General features: G+C 42.4%; 1 protein-coding gene across 1 annotated transcript in view; it reads right to left on the reverse strand.

Annotated features, from left to right (window-relative positions):
• The window catches only part of e2f8 (E2F transcription factor 8), a 22,004-nt gene extending 5,889 nt beyond the window's left edge, over nucleotides 1–16,115 (reverse strand). The window contains exons 1-12 of the mRNA XM_072465657.1: nucleotides 16,023–16,115; nucleotides 12,053–12,264; nucleotides 11,108–11,261; nucleotides 10,470–10,781; nucleotides 9,351–9,512; nucleotides 9,144–9,281; nucleotides 6,244–6,435; nucleotides 5,638–5,719; nucleotides 4,853–5,117; nucleotides 4,237–4,482; nucleotides 3,871–3,991; nucleotides 3,205–3,644 (exon numbers count right to left, since the gene is read on the reverse strand). Of these exons, the coding sequence (XP_072321758.1) occupies nucleotides 3,205–3,644; nucleotides 3,871–3,991; nucleotides 4,237–4,482; nucleotides 4,853–5,117; nucleotides 5,638–5,719; nucleotides 6,244–6,435; nucleotides 9,144–9,281; nucleotides 9,351–9,512; nucleotides 10,470–10,781; nucleotides 11,108–11,261; nucleotides 12,053–12,217 (2,277 nt within the window). The 5' untranslated portion in view covers nucleotides 12,218–12,264; nucleotides 16,023–16,115. The remainder of the gene's footprint in view (nucleotides 1–3,204; nucleotides 3,645–3,870; nucleotides 3,992–4,236; nucleotides 4,483–4,852; nucleotides 5,118–5,637; nucleotides 5,720–6,243; nucleotides 6,436–9,143; nucleotides 9,282–9,350; nucleotides 9,513–10,469; nucleotides 10,782–11,107; nucleotides 11,262–12,052; nucleotides 12,265–16,022) is intronic.
• Between the last annotated feature and the right edge of the window lie 1,445 nt (nucleotides 16,116–17,560).

Consider the following 17,560-nt stretch of genomic DNA (forward strand, 5'->3'; position numbering starts at 1 on the left):
AACAAAAACTCCTAGACAAAACCTCCCATTTAAAAAATATAATATATAAATATATAATATAAATAATATAATATATAAAACATAACACTCATTCGATAAGTATGAGCTCAGGAGCAGATGAACAAGATGTGAAGACAGACACAGGTAAATCAGCTCATACAGAGTCATCAAGGACAGAGGGGACAGCTGTGATGCGTTTGTTAAGCATCAACTGTGTGATCTATTACAATCCAACTGCTATTCACTTAGAATCTAGTCTAATATAGTCTAATCACGTACTAATTATTAGTAACACAGCACAGTGAACCTCGGATGCACAGCGAGACGCCCGGTTCAAAAGACGAATCACTTCCGCGTTTATTTACCCTATTTTCCGGACTATAAGTTGCTCTGGAGTATGAAATGCGGTTTCAAGTGTGAAAATAACAAATATCACATACAAGTCGCTCCGGAGTATAAGTATATATGTGACTTATAGTCAGGAAAATACGGTATGTGTAAATATCTCATGTTACAACGTGGGCACCTGCGGCCGGTATATGGACAAGTTCTATTTTCTTCGTAATTATCGTGCGTGCAGCTTTTATTCAGCTTTGTACAGACCGAAAAGTACGGTAATATTGTTATAGTTTTACTTCTCTGTCCCATGTTGATTTCTGTTGTTTAATTGTGCCACTGTGAGTTGTTTGTGGATCTTAAGAGAGAATGCAAAATCACACCACATTTTCAATTCTATGTTTTATAAAACATAAAATGTGGTGTGATTTTATGTTAACCGCGCAAATGTGGCGTGTAATTGGTTGATACACGATGAACAAACCTTTGAAAATCCCAGAAAAGCTCTTTGTGATATAGTGTCCTCAGTACATGGCAGATAAAGGACTCCCAGTGTCCCCAGACCTTAGCCCTCTGAAAAATCTGGTCCCCTTGAAAATATAATCGGAGACCCTTGCTTTATGGCAATGGGAGGGATGACAACTCCAGTCCCAGATACATATTCCTGGATCACCTTTTTGAGAAAACGTTGGCACCCTTTGTCAACCTCCGGGATTCCCATGAGTCTGAGATTGTTTCTGCGGAACCTGGATTCCAAATCTAGAATCTTGCTCTTCATAGTCTACCGGCAGTTTCTACTACCTTGGCTTTCAGCTCCTGCACATGCTGCCGTCCAGTACCGCCTTCGGGCTCGCTATTTCTTCTGTCAAGCCGGGTGGTTCCCAGCTCTGAGCTCTGACCTTTTTATTGTTACATCCTTCAACAATATTAATTTTTTATAAGCCTTTTGACCAAACAAATTTCAAGCTTAAGTTCCTAGAAAATTAATATGGTATAATATATGATATTTACCAGGAACTCATTTTAGTCCAATTGTCTTTGTCAACTACAACCCTACGTTAAAGGTTGAATGGACGTTTTTTTTTGGCCCAAATCGGAGTCTTATTTCCTCGTGGCGTGGACAGCCGATTAGTCCTGCCACGTATCAATCATAAAACACACCTACCGCTCACCTGCAGCCGCGTGTGGCTCGTCCCCACGTTTCCGCGTGTCTAAGCGCATTGATCTATCATAATATAGTTCCCTCAGTGTACGGGACAAAATGAAGACGGAGAAAGACATTTCGAGCTGACTCAGAAGAAGACGGAAATCTACGGGAGACGAGATATGCGATCTGTCGCACTAATAAACAAACGCACGTGTGTGTCGTATCAGTCCGCACGGGGGAGTGGCATGCGCACTTCCGCCTGCGTTCTAAAATCGCCAAAAAAATCGTCCATTGCGCCTTTAAAGGAATAATAGAGGATTTTTCGCCAATTTGAGAACTCAAGCGACTGTTACTCCCTTTTTTTTTTTTTAATGCGCATGCGCACACTCACCCAGTGTTCTCGCTGAGGGGTTTTGGCCGCAGGCGGCGCATGCAAAAAGCACCACCGTGCTCGCACGGTACCCCAAAAAAAAATGCCAATATGATCACACTCCGCCACTTAGGAGTGGCATATGGCGTAAAATAAGAGAAGGCCGTCTGGCGTAAATTACAGCGTAAGTTTACAGCGCACGGCGTTAAAAGCACAGCTTTAATTTGTAAAAGTGCTGCTTTATTTTGTAAAAGCGTCAGAAAATACGCTGCTCCTAAGTGACGGAGTGTGATCATTATGGCTTTCCATATCAAGCCCCGTGGGTGGCAATTTTTTAAAGTCATTTTTGCGAGCGCCGCCTACGGCGGTGGGACAAACCCGCCATCCAAGGGGCTACCATCAAACGTTGTGCGTGAGCACGCAACAGCTCTGCTGCAACACGTGAGTTTGTTTATTAGCGCGACGGAACGCATCGTATCTTTTGTCTCTGCAGATTTCCGTCTTTCTCTGCCGTTACTTTCTCTGTCGTATCCTTGCGATACGATACGTATCTCGATACAGGGGCCACGATACAATATATATCCTGATACATGTATATTCCAATACAAATTCCCTCATTACGATATGTATCCCAATAATTTATTGAAAAAACGGTCTTAAAATGTTTCCTAATGGGTCTTTTTTTTCTTCTCTGGACAAGAAAATTTATGAAATTTCATGTTTATCCACAAAGCATTTATTTATAAATCCATTCTGCTCTAATAACTTCACACATCTAACCAACTGATCCAAATAGAAATATAAGGAACACATTCTAGTCAAGTATTGCATGTTTCTTGCCAAACAATTGGCCTGGTCTGAACATGCTGCAGCTTCATCTTCTGCACAGATCAGCTTCTGATCAGGTCCACAGCTCCTTCTCACCTCGACCGAGAGGAGCGCAGCAAAAACAGTATATCAAAAGAACGATTCCACCTCGTTTGCACGTCACTCATTAGCTTGTGTTCCGGCAGATTGAGCAGCTTCTGTTTTTCCTGCAGGATGGTAACAGTGCGCCCTCTTTGGGAGTTTGCTTCTAAATGGCCGTCTGAACAGTTACTTACGATACTGAGTCCGTGACGATATTTGCCATATCGATTTTTTTTAACACAACCCTACAGGTGTGCAGTAGCACGCAGGAAGTGATTGACATGTGGGAGAACAACTCGGCTGTCCACGTCTCTATTATTCCTTTAAGGTGTACAAGGTGAATAAAGTAGTTTATGAAGCGCAAATAATCAATCCAATGTATCAATCAGTGATCATTTATTAATTTTACGCACAACAATGATACGTAATGTAGGTCTCTCACCTGCTGGAGGCTGATGAGCGCCACCTGCTGTCCGCCACCTGAACTCTGCATTTGAAGAGGGGACACAGGTTTGATGAAGACCATTCCTCCTCTGTGTGCAAGAGAGAGAGGGAGCAGGCCGGACTGAGGACTGCAGCCCACTGAAGTCCTGCTCGGAGTCTGGACCCGAGTCTGGACCTGAGTCTGGACCTGAGTCTGGACCTGAGTCTGGACCTGAGTCTGGACTTGGTTGTGTCCAGAGATCAGGCCCAGGTTCTGCAGAGTAAAGTTGAGGATGGCGGGGCTTGGACTCTGCATGCGCGGCGTGCACAGAGGAGAGGCCATGCTCACGTGTACGTCCGTGGGAGTCACGTGCACACTCGTGGGAGTCACGTGCACGCTCGTGGGGGTCATGTGCACGCTCGTGGGGGTCATCTCATGGCACAGCACCGGTCTGGAGCCTGGAGACAACATCGAGTCAAGATACGGCATCAGTTTGTCAGAAAGACTGTGGGGACGTTTTATTACATACAGCCCTAAAAAAAGAACAACGCCATAGCAGGTGTATTTTTGTTTGCCTTTATGTTTTTGTCATTGCCCACACCAAGGGCTGATCCAACCAGTGTTATTTGAGTTATTTGAGTAGTTTGTGGATATCGCTACACAGAGACATAAGCTGGTGTGTACCTGGTGTGGTCGTGTGGTACAGATAGGTGGGCGTGGCTGGTGCGTCTTTGGCATTCTGGAGCTCTTTGAACCCGATCAGAGACTGCGACAGAGGGATGAGGTAACCAGCCGGAACCAGAGTCTGAAAAGCACAACAGAATCAATACTGATAATATGATTTTCTAACAATAAGTATGCAATTCATATGTATAGATTTTAATTTGGTCAAATGTGGTTGTCTTATAAGCAGGAGGGTAGCAGTTTGAACCCAGCGTTGCCGGATTCATTGTATCATTCTTTGCTTGAGCAAGACACTTCAAATTAAATAATTAGTGTTACATAACACATTTTTTTCCTCTGTGTGTCTAATGTTCAAACCCTTGTTACCTCAGTGTGGAGGGTCTCGGGCGTCAGCGGTACCGCTCGGATCGGCGTGAACCCCTCGCTCTCTGTGCTCCTTTGCTCTCTCTCCAAAAACACGTCGACTACGCTCTGTTCTGCAGCGGGATTGTGTTCTTGCGCCTGGAACTCGGGGTCCAGATGGAGGGCGCGAGGGGACGGGCGATTGGTCAAATGAAGGGGGTGCGACTTCAGACGAGCGCGAAGGATATCACCTATTTTTGGTGACGCGTCCTACAGGAAATAAAGACAAGGATTAAGTGTCAGAAACAGTTTATTCTTTTATGGATGAAGCAATTGGTCAAACCAGATGCATTGTTTCAAGTGTTATTATTATAGTATTATGGCCGTATCAAATCAGTATGAAGTATCTAACCTATTCCTTTATACAGAGTGTTGTCACAATACTAAATTTCAGACAGAATAAATACAATTATGAATAAAAACTGCTTTTTTTAAAAGATTTCTTTTTAAAAAGTAGTATTTCTGTCAGATGAAGGAGTCTGATCTTTAGTTTGTTGCGTTATGAACACTGGTACAATGTGTTGGGCAGTTTGTGTGCGGTGTGTCGTACGGTTTGTATGCGAGCAGTGGGCGTTCTGACCTTGAAGCTCCTCTTGCTCTTGGACGGACTGGCCTCAAGCTCCTCGGCTCCCGGGCGTTTGGTGGCGTTTGGACTGTCGAAAGTCATGGAGCGCACGGCGAGGCTCGTGGGATGAGGACGCGTCACGGCTCGCAGCGATGGGGGCGGGACGTACACTGCGTAAGCCCCGCCCCTCGCCGCCTCCTGCTGCTGCAACAGGACGGGGAAGAAAGGGGTCATGGGGGTCAAAGGCAACAGGGGCGGAGCCAGTTCTGAGGGTTTGGACCTGGACAGGAAACAGGAAAGGAAATTAGAATGTTGATATAGATTTTCATGGATTTCATTTCAGAAGTGGACAAAATTGAGATTAATTGTGTGTGGTGTGTGTGTGTGTGTGTGTGTGTGTGTGTGTGTGTGTGTGTGTGTGTGTGTGTGTGTGTGTGTGTGTGTGTATGTATGTATGTATGTATGTATGTATGTATGTATGTATGTGTATATATATATATATATATGTATGTATGTATGTGTATGTATGTGTATGTATGTATGTATGTGTATGTATGTATGTATATATGTGTATGTATGTATGTATGTGTATATATGCATACATGCATACATGCATACATGCATACATGCATGAGGAAAACGTGAATGGACCATAAAATTAACCACAAAAGTGCAGCAATATCACTTTATTCCACTGACTCTGGAAAGACGGGTAAGACAGGGGTGTGCCTGGTCCCCCCTTTAATTTTTTCACAAAAGAGGATACACTCAACTGGAATAAAAGTAAAAAAAGGTCTCACCCTGAGGACTCGTGGTCCAGTCTGTGTTTACAGATGGCAGCGAGTTGAGCCATTTTGTTTGGAAAGTCCACACGTGAGTCACCTGCAGTGAGAGAAAGGAGAAGAGGGGTTGTTATGGAACGTGGCACGATTAATAAAATACTTAGAGCAAATTTATTTAGTTGCAGGATGCTGAATACCTATATTAAATTGTATTTTGTAACATTCTGTTCCGCGGTCCAATCGGTGAAGTGTATTGTGAATACTTAGAATACTTTCACATGTGGCTATATTTTATTATAACAGTTATGTTTGTGTGTGTTTGTTGAAATAACGCAGGCACAGACACACAGACACAGTCCTTTTTGTCATTAGTAAGGTAACTGCATTCTGAACACCACCAAACGAAAGAGTAACTAGAACAGAGTCAATCTAAATTAGCATTCTGAATACATATTTTAGGTATATGTATTATTATACATCGTTTTAAATTTTGTTCACTGACAATGGCAATAAAACCGATTCTGATTGGTGATATTTGGCTGATATTTATTTTCATGATAATTGTGCAACTCTAATCCCTAGGATGTGCAATTGAGTAGAAGACTCGAGTGAGACACTCCTAACCTGTAGTTGCCTTGGCTGGGCTGTTGGGGGCGCTGCTCACCCTTCGCCGGTCCTCTTGGATGCTTTGAGCCAGTTTCATGAGCGACGGGTGACGCGTGAAGCTGCGTTTGTTTGAGAACAGGTTTTTGGCGCAGTTTTCCTTCGACGACCGTAATGTCAGAACTTTATTCTTCTCTGGCTTCACCTCCACGTCTGGAACACAAGCACGGCATCAAAACATCTGTGACATACCTCCTGGTGGTTTAAAGCAGCAGCACAACAATCACAAGTGACCCTGGGAGTCCTTTATCTGCCATGTACTGAGGACACTATATCACAAAGAGCTTTTCTGGGATTTTCAAAGGTTTGTTTATCGTGTATCAACCAATTACACGCCACATTTGCGCGGTTATCTGACGTGTTTCATTTGCCATGTCGATGTTGATACATAAGTGCGCCACTGGAGAGTGTTCAGGTGTCCCTTTACAACCAACAGTTATGATTTGACACACAATAATATCATATAACACCTTTACTTTGGGCTGCTCAGTTGTGCTTTGAAACAACCAATACATCCATGGAAACAGCAGTGATGACTGGGCAAACACGGAGGCTTAAGTGAACAGCACACGGAACCAACGCCGCAAAATGAGTTGCAGCCCACTGGTCACACCAAACATACATTTTCTTATTTTAAGGCTACTGTAACTGTTTACAAACTGTTGATTAGTCCTTTATATATATTATTTATATACAAATAGAACAGTTTAGACTTAAGTGAAATGTTGCTGTTTTGGGGACATACTTATGTGAATTTAAGAATAAAATGTGTTATTTTAAGCAGAAACTCATTATTTCTTATTTGTTTATTACCATAAACTGTAAATGTAGGCGCGCGAGCGTACCCCGATACAAGGGTCACGATACGATATACATCCCGATACAATTCCCTCATTCAGTACGTATCCTGATAAATTTTTGAAAGGGTCTTAAAATGCACCAAACGGGTAATTCGTTTTACTCAGGATAAGAAAATTGATGAAATTAAATGTTTATCAACAAAGCATTTATTTATAAATCAATTATAATGGACCACCTCCGCTCCACCGTGAGCTCAGCCATGGACCCGCTGCAGTTTGCATATCGGTCTGGCATCGGAGTGGAGGACGCCGTCATCTCCCTGCTGCACCGCTCTCTCTCTCACCTGGAAAAGCCTGGCAGCTCTGTGAGGATTCTGTTCTTCGATCTTTCCAGCGCCTTCAACACCATCCAGCCGCTGCTCCTGAGGGACAAGCTGGAGACGGCTGGTGTGGAGTACGACCTGGCAGAGTGGATCCTGGACTACCTCACAGACCGACCCCAGTTTGTGAGAGCCCGGAACTGTGTGTCTGACACTCGGACCTGCAGTGTGGGGGCGCCCCAGGGCACTGTCCTCGCGCCCTTTCTCTTCACCCTTTACACTGCAGACTTCAGACATGACACGGACAGCTGTGTCCTGCAGAAGTTCTCTGACGACTCTGCCATCATCGGACTCATCACGGACGACGATGACGCGGAGTACAGAGGACTGGCGCAGGACTTTGTGGACTGGTGTCAGCGGAACCACCTCCTCATCAACGCGGGGAAGACCAAGGAGATGGTGGTGGATTTCCGCAGACGCTACCCCACTGCCCCCTCACCAGTGAACATCCAGGGACGGGACATTGAGAGAGTGGACTCATACAAGTACCTGGGTGTTCATCTGAACCACAAACTGGACTGGACTCATAACACAGACGGACTGTACAGGAAGAGCCAGAGTCGGCTCTACCTCCTGAGGAGACTCAGGTCTTTTGGAGTGACAGGGCCACTCCTGAAGACCTTCTACGACTCTGTGGTGGCATCAGCCCTCCTGTATGGTGTGGCCTGCTGGAGCAGCAGCATCACAGAGAGGGAGAGGAGGAAGCTGGACAGAGTCATCAAGAAGTCCAGCTCCGTCCTGGGCTGTGCTCTGGACTCGGTGCAGGAGGTGGGGGACAGGAGGGTCCTGGCTAGATTCACATCTATGAGTGTCACCCCCTGCAGGACACTCTGTCCGCTCTGGAGAGCAGCTTCAGTGAGAGACTGATCCACCCTCGCTGTGGGAAGGAAAGGTTCCGTAGGTCTTTCCTTCCTGCTGCTGTCAGACTTTATAACAAAAACTGTTAGTACTGAACACTCGCAATACTGACCTAACCTAATACTGATGTGCAATTCTGTCATATGTGCAATTGCTGTTGGAATTCATGTGCAATTCATGTGCAATTACTGTGAAATTCATGTGCAATCTATGTTCTGTCGTGACACATATTCATGTGCAATTACTGTCGTGATCACATGCAATGGTATTTATTTATTTGTCTATGGGAGTTTTTATTTATTTATTTTATTTATTTATAGGAGATCTTCTACTGAAAGTGTTTTTCAGACTTCCTATAAGTGACCTGTTCTTCTGTATCTACCTCTGTGTTGCACCAATGAAATTTCCCCATGTGGGACAATAAAGGAATATCTTATCTTATCTTATTATGCTCTAATAACTTCATACATCCAACCAACTGTTAAAAAGTATTGCATGTTTCTTGCCAAACAATTAGTACAGCTCTTTCTCACCACAGCCGAGAGGAGCGCAGCAGAAACAGCAGATCAAAAGTACAATTGCACCTCATTTGCACGGCAGTCGTTAGCTTGTGTTCTGGCAGATTGAGCAGCTTCTACTTTTCCTGCAGGACGGTAAACAGCGCCCCTCTTTAGGAGTTCACTTCTGAACGTCAATCTGGATTGTTTAAAAGTATCGATACTGTGACTTGTCGATATTCGAGTCCGTGACAATACAACCCTAGTATATACACAAACCTTTCCAGGTAAATATTTGAATTAGGTGTAGCGTTTATAAATTTTACCTTTGACTTGTTGGAACTCCTCAGGTCCAACCCACTCGAATGCTGGCTTCCTGCCGCGTTCCTCTGTCACGTGAACTTTCTCGATCAGCTTCAGACTCCGCAGCACGTTGGCAATGTCGTACAGGCGCCGCACTTTAGCTGAAATCACACATGTTTACAGTGCGCCCGGGACATGTTTGTAGAGGTTCAAACCATTCTTGTGCTCACTTTTGAACTTGTTCTTGTCCTGCGTCTCGCCCTGGTCTTCTCCTATCAGGATCTGAGCTGCGACGTCCAGACTGACCACACGGGGGCGGGCCACCAGGAACAGCATCACAAACTTCTGACTCATGACGCGCAGAGACTTGTCCTTTCGGCTGTTCACAGATGCTGAGGGAAAGACAGAAATGTTCATGTTAGGAGTAAGATGAACTTGTGAGAATGTAATTAACATAGAGTGTGGGAAAGTAACTAAAAATGCTTCTTGTTAGTGCAGCACGCGTTTCCTCAGGTTCACATCGTGAGACTTTGACAGAAATCTAATCTAAAGCCTCCTAAATTACACGTTTTAATCCTGAGGTTGAGCTGAGCAATTCATAAAAAGACGTTTAGTAATTCCAAGTTTGTGTGTGTGAGACGTGACTAAAGCTAGTTAACAGGAACCGCTTTTGACTCATCTATTCGACTTCTCTGCAAAGCCTCTACGTTTTAACCTCTAAATGGCTTCGATAATATTATATTTTGGGTCTTAACAAAGCAAGTGTTGCTAACGTGCTTTGCTAGGTTTGTTTTGCTAAGCATGTGGGTTCAACATATAAGTTAGGATCAGTTGTAATACGGCAGCCCACATGCCAGGCTCCCCGTGCAGCAGGTAGTACGGTCATGAGTTCAATTACAGCTGAACTTTTCAGAGCTTTTAACCTTACAGTGCTACTGTCGTCTCATATATAAGATAAGATAAGATAAGATAATCCTTTATTGTCCCCACATGGAGAAATTTCATTGTTGCAACGCAGGTAGATATGTGCCCAAAGTGTTTTTTTTATTGATTCCTGCAGTTTTTAGCTAGAGTACAGTCTATATCCTTTTCCTCGGATCTGCAGACAGATAATCACTGCATGGCCCCCCTTCCCCCCTTCCGCGTACAAGCTGCCCGGTCCGCTGCGCTGTGAAATGATTAGGGACAGTCTCAAAATGGAAAAATAAATAATTTTTCACTCAATTAGAAAATTTGAGTGAACTGAATGACGTGCCCGACTAAAAGAAAAGGACTAATGGATGTTTTATATAATTTGTCATGTCTCTGTGTCACGTTCTTTGTTTTGTTTACATTTGATAAAATCTGACCTGCTTTGAACTCGACGCCCGGCAGCTCCACAAAGAACAGCTCTTTGCTTTGCTGCTGCTGCTCCATGGCCCTCTCCCGGCACCGGTTCTCTTTCTCATCGTCCTTGCCTCCGTCCTCGTCGTGGCTCTTCGGGCGGAGCTGCTGCATCTGTCGCCCGTAGCCCTGCTCCTCGCCCGCTCGCCGCAGCACGAACAGTGTCTGCGCCAGCTTCGTGCGGCCGTGCCACGTGTAGCGATTCTTGGCAGAGCGGCTGACCATGTGAAGGCTCTCCAGCACGTTCATTATGTCGTAGATCCTACGGCGCTCCACGTCTGAGAAGAACACCGTTTTACATTTAAATACATTTTTTGCCAAATAAAAGTGTAAATATGTTACTGAAGCTTCTAGAAAGATAATATCAATGAATAAAATGTATTATTGATGAAAATTAGAAATTGTTTTTGGACATTTCGATTAATAATGCCACCGTCTTTGTTATAAACGGTCTGTGTTTTAGTCTCTTTAGTCCAATACAATACCAGATTTGGTAAAAATAGTGTCCTGCTCCGTCTGACCATCTGGTGTTCTTCTGCCTGAACACCGACCTTACATTTTTACAGCCCTAACTCCTTAAACTGTTTGTGACGGGAGAACGTACTGAGCTCCGAGGCCACGTCGTCCAGACTAATGTCGTGCTCCTTTTCTGGGTCCGGGAAATCGGGAAATCTCTCCAGAAATTTGTGACAGAGCAGACCCAGGCTCTTGTCCTTTCGGCTGGTCATCCTCTCGCTCTCCTCTGCCTCATCTGCCTCCTTCAGTAACACAAACACAGTGTACAAGTCAGTACAAAACACACAGGTCAGTGTGCATGGCTGCACCTGCAGTCCGCTGCATCACGGGACTAATTAAGACTAATTACTCAGTGAATATTGGAGTGAATATCGGATTGTAATAAAACACACAGCATTTTGAAGTTTAACATACAAAGAACACATCACAGCTGTCCCAACAGTCCTCTCTGTCCTTGATTTCTCTGTATGAGCTGATTTACCTGTGTCTACACATCTGGTTCATCTGCTCCTGAGCCTGTCCTTAGCGAGTGAGTGTTACGTTGTAACATGAGATATTAACACAGAAATATGTTTCATGGTAGTGAGCACCGGTTGTCTTTTGACTCGTGAGGCAAAGAAAGTCTCATTTCACTCTGGCAGGTTCTAAACTGCAGACCGTGTATCAAATGTCCTTGCTCCACGTGTGACTCATTAGACTCACTTCTCCGTGAATATCAGTCTGATTGTAATAAAACACACAGCGTTTTGAAGCTTAAACGTTAGAAAACACGACGTGTCCCCTAATTTCTTCTTCTACTGTGTCACTTGCGCTTCCTGCAAGATTGTCCCCTGGTGGCCTCTATCCAGTAAAATCTATAAATTAGACACACTGTTGTAATGACCGCAGGGTTCAAAGTGTGGGAAAAAAGATGCAGCTCAAAATCCGAAAAGTACAATAGTTGTTGTTTTAACAGGCTTGTTATTATTGTGCATTATTTTGTGCCACGTGCTTTGGTAATCAGACTGTGGAGGACGGCTTAACACTTTGTCACCTGTTTGCCACAATACACCTCGGCCTCCTCCAGGGTGCGTTCTTTCTCGCGGTTGCGGATGTCGGGGCTGGCAGCGCTGATCAGGATCTTCAGGTTGGAGGTTGGGGTCCAGGGGTCGACGCAGTGGCCCTCAACGCCCTTCTTTGGCGTGGTCAGGGGCCCCATGTTTTCAGCTCTGAATGTCTGTGAAGGACGACTAACACAGACTCATCCTGGAGAAGAAGAAGAAACAGAGTCATCCCGGAGAATAAGAGAGGTAAAGCTGTGTGTTGTCCATGTAACAGTGAAAGTGAATGCTTTGTTCACGGAAACTAGAACCAAGTGGGAGAATGTAGACGAAGAGGGGGGACGCAGGACAGAGCCCTGGGGCACACCAGCAGAGACAGGGAAAGAGTTGGATTTGCGAGATTTAAGAAAACAGACAATTATGAAGGTTCCGACAAATCAGTGTTCTCGCTGAGGGGTTTTAGGTTGTCGGCCCGCCATGCTTCGGCTGGGCAACGCCATGCTCAAAAGATACTGCCAGGTATTAAGATCACGGCACGTAGGTGCTTGATGTGCACGGCGCTCGCTGCCGTCTTACCGCCATCCTTCAACCTGAGCCCAGCGGGAACACTGCAAATAGAGGTCAGCTCTGCAGTGAGTGGCAGAATTATAGGCAGCACAGATGATAAAATTGTTTTTTTTCAGCCTATTGGTAATTTTGGTTCAAAATGCAGCAGCAAGATTACCAACAGGAACTAAAAAAAGAGAACACATTACGTCAGTGCTCGAGTCTCTTCACTGGCTCCCTGTCGAGTTTAGAATCAAATTTAAAATCCTCCTGCCTTACAAAGCCATAATGACAAGGCCCCATCCTACCTCAAAGATGCTATAGTGCCATATCATCCAAACAGAGCTCTTCGCTCTCAAAATGCTGGCCTTCTGGTGGTCCCAAGAGTCTCTAAAAGTACTGTAGGAGGTAGAGCGTTTAGCTACCAACCTCCTGTATTATGACACAGTCTCTTTATTTAAGAACAGGCTATAAACTTTCCTCTTTGAAATTGCTTATGGTCAGCCCAGTTAGGAACAGAAATAAAAACCTAGTTTCCCAGCTATGCTGTCCTAGGAGCAACTATGCTGGGGGAAGTATGGCAGCTTGAGCACTATCCTCTGCTTCTGACTATTTATGCTATCAAACATTATTCTAGATTTAATTTCACTTGCAATCTGTTCATTGCATTTCTTCTTCTTTTTCCACTTCCCTGCCGGGAGTGGGACAGGCACATCGATGACCTCTGGACCCAGATGCTCCTCGACTCCCTGGAGAACTCCATATAAACGGTAATTCATCTGCATCAAAGAAGTGGTTCTCCTTCATCTGTTTTTCACTGTTGCCCCTTAAGGCAACTGCTGTTGTGATTTTGGGCGTTCCAAAAATAATTTAAATTGAATGTGGAGATTCCCTCCCTGTCACTTAAATTACCTTTACAGGGCAAAATGTAAAGTGAAAGTAGTTTCTGCTTGTTGGTGCGACTGTGAGTAGCTTAGCTAACATTAGTTTGTTTGTTAACAACAGTAGAAGATTTAGGAAATGTTTAAACCATAGAGACAATAACAAAGACTGTTTTAGTCAATACTAATCCACCAGGACAGAACCCAGACCTAAACAAACCTTACAGTTGTTACAGCTCCAGCTCAATCTAAAACTGTTCAGGAATGGTTCCAATTTTTTCAGAATCAATACTTGCTCATGATGAGTATCTAGTTTCAGTAGTAATTATCACCTGGGAATTGAGTTTTGACAACACTTTTACACGAGTACTTCAGCTCTTTGTGACCAAGAGCTGGTCATATTTCTAACGAACAACTTTCTGAGGATCCTGTTAAACTCCCCAGGTCTCCAATCAAACCGGACCACGCACCCCTCCTTCTCTTTCAACCTCTAGAAACTGGACCACACCCGAGTTCAGAAACCAGGGGTCAGAGTTTCAACACACCATGACCTCTTATGTACACACGCGGCATTCAGTAAAACTAGAGCCGGAACAAATCGATCAATCGCAACTAAAACTAGAGAGAACATTGAGAGAATCGTCAGCTAATTTAGTCATCATGAATGATCCTGACGATGCACAAATTTTAGAATACAGATTAAGAAACAGAAATACAGATTAAGATTATTACAACGAAACAACAGTGAAATATTTAAGTAACTGTGATTAAAATGTATTTTCATTCAGATGTATTGTTTTAAACTAAAGACTCACTGACCTAAAAGTCTGTCTAAAATAGGTAATAGATAGCCATTTTTAGTTCTTTCGATTGTATTGTGGCCTGAATAAACATGATTATTGATCAGCCGAATAATTTTGACATCTCTACTTTGAAACAAGAAACAAAAGTGGTTTTACATCAAAAGTGACAAAGGAAATAGAATTTTTTTTTCTGTAGTACACTCAGTCAACCTGTTCATTTTTGTCTGGGTCAGATGTGGTACTTCCCAATCTAAAAAACTAATCAAAAGGCAAAATAACAGTTAGATTAAGGATCTTCATCTTGTCTTTTTAATTACAAGAAACAGCAACTAAGAAAACTATAAATAACTTGCCCCAGTGCTCTCATTTAACTCTGAACACAAAACAAGATGATCTAAATGTATATGCATTTCTTTACACTTTACAGCCTCAAAAAGTCGATTAAAACAAATATTGTTATTTGTTATATTATGTTTTATTGAAGGTGCCATTCGTGTTAATGTATTATGTTATTAATAGTATTATTTTCTATGTTCTCTGGTCATGTTCTTTTTCTGTTTTGGATCTGTTTATAAGTATGTATGTATGTATGTATGTATGTATGTATGTATGTATGTATGTATGTATATATATGTATATATATGTATATACAATTTTAAAAGTTGTTAAGTCTGAATATATATTAAACTAGATCTACACCCAAGCCAAGCTCTACTGCTGTAACTTATTGTTCATATGTTGAGTTTTTAATTTAACAATTGCCTTGTGGTATCTGTATTTTGTCGAGAATTAACCGAAAGACAAACGTTTACAGTGCTAAAATTTGAACATTTGGTAAATATCTCGTGGAATTAATTAAACCCCAACTGTTATCAAAATTGCGTATATTTTCGTCACAATCAAATGAAAAACATTGTTATCGCTGCGTTAACGTTTGGCTGTAACGGACGTAAACTCCATCGAATCAGCGCGCTCAACCGTTCACATAATCCCGCCACTTCCGGATTCGCCTCCCATCAGATCTCACGCAAAACTACTAGTCCCGTCAAGCTGCACGGCGCTCGGCCAATCGGCTTGTGTTCTGACCCGGCGCCCCGGAAGTGAGGCCCGAGTCCCGCGCTGACAAATACTTTTCAAATCCTTGGCGCGGAACTACCACAACAAATCGATATTTACCGCATTTAAACCACGAAAACAATGAGGGAAAACCAAAATATGCGAATAATCGTAGCGGGGACATAAGTAAAAGACACTAACGAGTTAGTTGAAAAGCTTTACGACTGTGTAAAGACTGGTTATCGCTGAAATTGTCACGCTTATAAGCTTCCAAATATGGATATGGGCCAAAATCCTAGTCTTCAAAACTCCTAATGTTAGTTTTAATCAAATACGTTTAGATTTTACAGCCGAAAGACAGAAATATGATTATATAATCCATAAATCGTGTATTACAACGACTGTTACGTAAAGAACAACACATTTTGGGTAAAAAAAAGAGCTAAATCTAAAGTTAAATACTACAATAAGCAAATACATTCGGAATCGCAAGTACTAGACTGAAACGAGCTCAGGTTTTGCTCAAAATTCTTACAGATCTGAAATAGAACAAAACAAACACGAAAATTACTGCGTCAAAACGTGCGATATAAACTAGGATTAACTGTCAATCACACATTTTACAGTTTTATATAACTGTTGTAAGTATATGTAGTAATGTCAGCCGTTAAACTTACCCAGACCCGCGGTCACGAGGTTTTTCGCCTTCAAATGGATAAAAACGTGTTGTAAAAGGTCCAGAGTTAGATCTAGTGTTTTCGGGAGAGGCTAAGTTCAAATCGACGGGAAAATGAAAAAAAGCGTTGATGTAGTGAAATCCCGCGCGTCACCCGGACAGAAGTTTGTGATGATGAGAAAAGTTTGGCGGAATTCATTGATTGTGCAGCGGCTTCAGGGCACCAGAGGAGGAGGGGCCCCGGAGGAGGAGGCGTGTTACGCGTGCACGCACATTTACCACTTTAAACAAACATAACTATTAAAACATCGGTTTGAACTCGCAAATTTGCTTAAAATAAAGATGACTTTTTAATTTTTAACATCTTCATCGTCAGAATTTTCTAAAAGCTTTACATTTTATACAACTGTATTAACCCCAGATCCAGATCATTATTTATTTACCTAGTTTTCCATACCATTGTCATCTTCACTGAATATTATATTTGTTTTGTTTACAGTAATCAATTAATTATATATTTAATAATATACATTCACAACTATATTGTATAATGAGATCTTATTTCTCACAAATAAGGTATAAAGTAAAAACAGTAGTTGGAGAAAGAGTAACTTGGTCTACATTTTGATTTATAATTTGAGGTTAAAGCAGAACTAAGTAACATTTTCACCTGAGGCCGCCCCAAATTAATTGTAACCCTACCAACATTTTTTCAAGTGGGTAGGTAGGTAGGTCATTTTTTTAAATCATTATTTTTTAACTTTGAAGGCATAAAAAATTCCTAATTCGTTAATAAAATCCACCCATTTAATGATAAACCAGGGCTAAACCAGTAAATCAACTTTTCATCCACGGAACACAAATTCTGGAGATATGCTTGAAAGGATCTCTTCAGAAGGCACAATAAAACAAAATACACTGCAGGGTGTATGTAAAAATAGAACTTTGGAGAACGCCATAACGTTGATGATGCAAGCTGCACAAGTCAAGACCTATTTTATTTTTCAGACTTCCTATAAGTGATCTGTTCTTCTGTAGCTACCTCTGTATCTACCTGCGTTGCACCAATGAAATTTCCCCATGTGGGACAATAAAGGAATATCTTATCTTATCTTATTCCGTCCTTTAGATTTTTAAAACAAAGTTCTATTTTTACATACACCCATGCAGTGTATTTTGTTTTATTGTGCCTTCTGAAGAGATCCTCCCAAGAATATCTCCAAAATTTAAAAGGAAGTTAAATGTGTGTTTTTGTCGCCCCCTGCTGTCTTCATGCGGAAAACAAGCCTTGTAACATCGACCTGATGTCAACTATCCCTGGATCTTTTTTATATTTGGCAATGTGAAATTAGCGTTTGCTTCTTTTCTCTGCTGAAAGGGGAGATCTAATTAATTAAGTGACATGTTGGACAAAAATGCAGTTAAAGATAAATATATTTTGAATTTATCAAATTTTTAAATCTCAGAATAGCAATGTTTTTTTAGATTAATTTCCAGTTTGTAATTGATCAGCCACTGGGCCTAAACCATTTTTTCAAA

This window comes from Eucyclogobius newberryi, unplaced genomic scaffold (assembly GCF_026437365.1).
Source record: "Eucyclogobius newberryi isolate DKJ021-1_F unplaced genomic scaffold, fEucNew1.0.hap1 SCAF_5, whole genome shotgun sequence".
NCBI lineage: Eukaryota > Metazoa > Chordata > Actinopteri > Gobiiformes > Gobiidae > Eucyclogobius > Eucyclogobius newberryi.